This window comes from Phoca vitulina, unplaced genomic scaffold, assembly GCF_004348235.1.
Source record: "Phoca vitulina isolate PV1807 unplaced genomic scaffold, GSC_HSeal_1.0 scaffold161, whole genome shotgun sequence".
Taxonomy (NCBI): domain Eukaryota; kingdom Metazoa; phylum Chordata; class Mammalia; order Carnivora; family Phocidae; genus Phoca; species Phoca vitulina.
In genome coordinates, this window is record NW_022589864.1 from 65,925 (window position 1) to 71,435 (window position 5,511).

General features: G+C 70.1%; 1 gene segment (V, D, J or C); it reads right to left on the reverse strand.

Annotated features, from left to right (window-relative positions):
• Positions 1-395: 395 nt before the first annotated feature.
• The window catches only part of LOC116628977, a 57,027-nt gene continuing 51,911 nt past the window's right edge, over positions 396-5,511 (reverse strand). Inside the window, 1 exon segment of the V gene segment in view lies at positions 396-601. Within this exon segment, the coding sequence occupies positions 396-601 (206 nt within the window).

Sequence of the window (5,511 nt, forward strand, 5' to 3'; positions counted from 1 at the left end):
CCCTGGCCGGCCTCGCCTGGCCTGCCCCCAGAGGGGCTGCGTCTGAATCCGCGGGCCAGTAAGATTCGGGGGTGGTCTGTGTGGGACCCGGAGACGGGTGGCTTTTGTCCCCCTGCGTGGGGGCAGGAGGGCTGGCTCGTTTGTGTCCTGCGCTGCTGGGGGCGTCAGGGCTGGGGGTGCTCCTCTGGGTCCCCGTGCGCCCCCCGCCCCGTGCGTCAGCGTCCGGGACCGCAGCTCCTGATGGCAGCCCGGCCCAGCCCTGTCTCCGGCTGCAGCTGGTTCTTGAGCTCCAGTGGGGCCTCGGGGGGACTCAGACTGCTCAGTCTCCCCATCTCCCCGGGGGCCTCCTCGGCCCCCATCGCCAAGTTCTGCATGCTTGTCCTCTCCAACTGCAGCTAAAGCACCTCCTCCAGGAAGTTGCCCTGACTAAGCCCAGCACACAGGTAGAGCGACGCACCCTCCACGCCACGGCCCGTGCCTCCTGGTCGCAGCCTCACGCCGCATGTGGGCACCGTGGTCACACCCAGGGCGCGACTCAGCGTCTCTGGGGTGATGAGTGAGTGAGCCAGCGAGCCAGTGAGTGCAGGACTGTGGTGCCGGACTGAGGGAAGACACACCGTGTTGACCAGCAGAATGAGATTGCAGAGAATCCCATGCAGGGAAATCCCAGCTTTAGGTTAAAAGTATTGACCGCCCCCCACCCAGGCCTGAGTGCAGGGAGGGCGGGGAGGAGAGGGTTGTGGGGGGCGGGACCGGGGCAGGAAGGGGGGCAGGGGGGCCCGATGCCCTGGAGCGTATCTGCTTCCTGCCTGTGGGCTTGTGGTGCAGGCCCTGGGCAGCGCGGGAGACCAGGGAGCTTGGGGGCTCGGCTGTCCTTCAGGCCCCTCCCCGAGACCGGCGCTGGCCGGTGGGAGGACCCCGACGCCACGAGCCTTCACCCAGGAAGGAGCCCTGTGAGTGCCGCCCCAGCCCCTGCCCTGGGTGGGGGCTCCGGACCCTCTGGAGACTGGCTCCTGGGTGACGGGTGGGTGGGTAAGGTTGGTGGAGGGTCCGGGGCATGCAGGGCTCCCTGGGCTCCACGGTGGGCTGGGGCAGCCCGGCTGCCCAGGGTGGCCGAGTCCTCAGTGCTGGGCCAGTGGCCCTTGAGGACCTGGTGGGCTGCTGGCTGGGGGCTCCAGGGAGGACACTGCGTGGATGACCGTCCCCATGGGGCTCAGCTGGAGATGGGCAGGAGGGGCGCGGGTCTCTCTGGGCGGTCTTCCCGGCGCTGCCCGGCCTGCTGGCTGTGAGCTGACCCACACTGTGTGTGCGGCCCGCCCGCCGTGCCGTCCTCAGGAGGCCTGAGGCCCGGTCGGGCTGTGTCCAGCCGTGGCCCCTGCAGGTCTGTTCCCGGGGAGCTCGTGCCCAGCCAGGCTTGGCAGGGGGCAGAGACGGCGGTCCGTGCTCTGGGCATTGGCTCTGGTTGGCTTACATGGGGGTCGTGCGTTCCCCCGAGGGACGCTGGCCTACAGGGTGGCTCTGGCCAGGGCTGCCAGCGCGGAGGAGGGAGGCTGAGCACAGGGTCCAGCCCCACCCTGACCGGCTCGGCCTCCTGTCCTCACCGTGAACTGGGGATGCCGAGGGGCATCCGGGGTTGTCCGGGTACCCGAGGAGCCCGCAGACACCACCCAGCTGGGCGCAGGGCTCCACTGTCCGAGCCCTAGCTTGGGGCTGGGCCTCGGCCCATGTGTCCCCGCTGGTCCCTAACAGACCCCCAGGGACTCCGGGCAGCTCCAATGCACCAGTTCCTGCTCGGCCTTGGGGCCTCTGCCGTGAGGCGCAGGCTGCTGGGCGGGGGCTCCCGGACTCCCGCCCGCGCACCGGTTTTTATGAATGGCCCAAGGCACTGTGAGCCCCATCCACTAATGCTCACTCTGCTTCAGGCTGGTACAAAATCCGCCAAGGGTCCCGGGGTGGGGGGGCTGCCATGGGCCCCGCCGGGCTGCGTCCCCCATGGGGACGGTCATCCAGGCAGCGTCCTCCCTGGAGCCCCCACCCTGCAGCCCTTCTCCTGGACCGGGCCCTGACTCGGGCCGTCTCTGGCCGCTGAGGACGCAGGGCGAGTGTGCGGGGGAGCCTGAGGGCTGGGAGGACAGGCGCTGCACCCCACCAGGAGCCAGGGCCCGCAGCTGGGGGTGGGGGCCTCTGCAGGCTCCAGAGGCCGGGGCTCCCGTGGCTGAGCATTCCGAGGGTGCTTCCAGCCCAGTCCCGCGTCAGGCCCAGCGTCCTGCAGGCGGGTGGGCTCTGAGAGGCCAGCTGTCGGCTGCCCACACAGCCTGGGGCGGCTCCCGTTCCTCCGTGCTGCTCAGGTCTCCTTCGCCCGGGGCCGCCGGGCATGTGGGGCCCATTCCGTCTGTGAGGGGTCTGCTATCAGCCCTGCTGGCTGGTCACTGCGTCAGTGGGAGGGGGATCCCCGAGGGCAGAAGGGGGCCAAAGGCCGAAGGAACTACTGTGGGGGGCTTGTTTCGCCGTGAGAGGGTCTGGAGCAGAACCTGCCCTCCTGCCTGTTCCCCCCGGTGTGGGGTGGGGGCTGGGATGAGGGCGGGGCCGTGGCGTCCTCAGCTGAGCTCCCCCTGCAGCTGCCCAGCCGCTCCCCTGCCCCGGCAGCACCCTCTGCACCTGCTGTCCACCGGGCAGGTGCCGGACGAAAGGCGCTGGGACCTGGGAGACCGGCCAGCACCCGGGCTCATGGAGAGCTCGGGGCCGTCAGCCCAGGCCCAGGTCAGGTTCCAGGCCTGAGCCCCCCGCCCAGGCACTGCCTGGCATTTGCTCTGAGGCTAGTCCCTGCGGTATCGGGTATCCTCACCGTGGTACAGCCCTGCTCCAGATCCTGCGAATCCGGGCAGCGTCCCCTGCCCAGAGGGAGTCCTGGCACAGTGAGTGGAGGGGCAGAGGAGGTGAGGCTGGGGGCCACGGGTAGGGGGTGCTGGGCTGAGGTCTCCGGAGAGGACCTGCCAGCCGACCGTCCCCCCTGCCCACTTGCCCAGGCCTGAGCCCAGGGAGCAGGGAGGGCCTCCCGTGTGTGGCAAGGAGTCCGTTCCATCTGCCTGTCCCGTGAGGACAGCAGGGGGGTAGGGGCCAGGTCAGCGCTGCGCACGTCCTCTCCTCACGGGGTGCTTGCCCTGGACCACGGCGCTCAGGCTGCTGTGCCCCTGGGTCGGCCCTGGCGCTGCCTGGTGCCGGGACAGGGGCCGACTTGAGCTCACCAGCCCCCTAGGACGGTGGGGAGGACAGCGTGAGGGGACAGGGCCCAGCCCCTCGCAGGGGACAGTGGGCCGGGCGGGGGCAGCTGGTTTGGAGCACGGACCGTGGGAGGTACTACTCCAGGACCCACAGTGACAGAGGCTCGGACAATACGGCCTGTCCCCAAGGCCTGGGGGAGGGCCCAGCTCACAGCTGCCCACGCGTCCTGGTGGAGGCCAGGCCCCCTTCAGCCTGCCTTGGAGGGCAGGTGGGCTGGGAGATGGGGCCTGACTGAGTGGGCCCTGGGTCCCCCTGGGGTCCTGACCCCACTGCGGCTCATCTGCAGTTGATGGAGAAGAGCCTGGTGTCTCCAGGAGTGGCCCCTGGGGCGGGCAGCAGGGGGGCAGTGGAGGATCTGGAGCAGGGCTGTACCACGGTGAGGATACCCGATACCGCAGGGACTAGCCTCAGAGCAAATGCCAGGCAGTGCCTGGGCGGGGGGCTCAGGGCTCTGGGCTCCCCCTGGGCTCCCAGCCGTCTCCGTAGCTGGGTGGGCCTCTCCAGTGCTCGGTCCCCCCACTGTGGAGGGGCTGCCGCTGGAGCCTCTACGGAGGGACAGGTGGGCAGATGAGGGGTTGACCTGCGCCAGGCCCGTGGAGCCCAGCCTGGGGGCTCTGTGCTCACTGTCCTCGGGTCGGCAGGGGGAGCTACGGGGCTTGGGCTCTGTGTGCACCCGGGCCTGGGGTTTCCTCCTTCCCTGGTCCCAACACAGCCCCTCCGGCCACACTGGACGCTGCCTCATCATTTAGAATCAGTCGGCCCCGGAGGCCCTCAGCATGAGGGTCCCGTCCCCCCAGAGGCCAGAGGCCAGAGCCCTAGACTCAAAGGGGTTGGGGGGCCCCAGGGAGCAGGTGGCCCTGGTTGCTGCTATGGGAGGCAGCACTGTGGTGCCGTCCTCATCTGGACCACTGCCTGAGGCCCCAGGACGACAACCCGGGCTGGCACCTGGAGGCGGGGCTGACGGGCGGAGCTTCCTCGGGAAAGGGGGCGTCCGGGGCCACCAGGGCTGTGGGGGAGGCTGGGGGCTGCCCTGGGACCGGGACGCATGCCAGTTGCTGGGTGGGAGACTGGAGGCTGCAGGGTGCAGCCCCTGGGGTGGGCTGGGCGGGGAGAGGCTGCAAGGTGGACGCCACATCTGTGAGCGCCTTGTGTGTGGACGCCAGGCCTGGGAGGCCCTGGGGCAGGCTGGACCTGGAGGAGCACGGTCTGCTGCACTGGTGCCACTCAGACCTGCTGCCCAGGCCGGGGGGCCATGCGCTGGCCGGCGAGGACCCGTCCACTCGTGGGAACCTGGGCTGGGCTGGTCGGGGCCTTGGGCTGTGCTTGGGCTCAGGTCCAAGGGACACTGGATGGGGTGGATGGTGGGGGAGGAAGGTGCTGGCTCCCAGCCTGGGCCGGTGGGGGGGACAGTCCCCAAGGCCACTGCCCTTTTCCTGTGCCAGCCAGCCTGCCCTCCTGGAAGACGGGGGCTGGAGCTTTGCCGTGTGGTCTGTGATCCCTGCCATCCTGCGGCCACTCTCCCAGGAAGGTCCACCCAGTGGGCTCCCCACCCCGGGAATGCAGCCCCTGGGGACAGAAGCCTGGAAGTGGGCATGGGAGTGTGCAGCAGAGCCCAGAGCTGGGGGGTGGCCGTGTGGCTGAGAGCCAGACGAGGCACCAGACAGTGTCCGTCCCCAGGGCCCGGCAGGTACGGAGGGCGGCACAGCTCGGGGCACCCTGGCAGAGCTGGGGCTGGGCGGGGTGGGCGCCCATGCGGCTGGGCTGGGCTGGGCTGGCTCCTCCGAGGGGCTTTCCCTGGAGGCCACGCACTGTGGGTGGATTTCCAGCACACTGCGCCTCCTGGCACAACCAGCAAACAGCCCACCGCCGGGGCCTACACTGCCCCGCTCCTGGGCCAGAGGCCCTGGATCCCCCGTGGCCAGGCCGGGAACAGGCCGGGAGGGGCTCCAGCATCTGTGACCCTCGTTCTCCTCGAACATCAGTGAGCTCCGACGACGGGCCTCGCTCCAGGTCCACTCCTGTCAGCCGGCCCGAGGGTCTTGGGGGGTCCTGCCCATGGGGAGCTTGACCGCGGACAGTGTGTGCTGGAGGCTCTGTCCTTCCTGATTCCTCCTGCCGGGAGTGTGGGGAGCCAGGCCTGTGCCTGCCCGCTGCTGGGGGGCCATCCCCGGCCGTTGGAGGCCCTGGATGTGTGTGCCCACTGCAGCTATAGACACAAGCCCAGGGGCC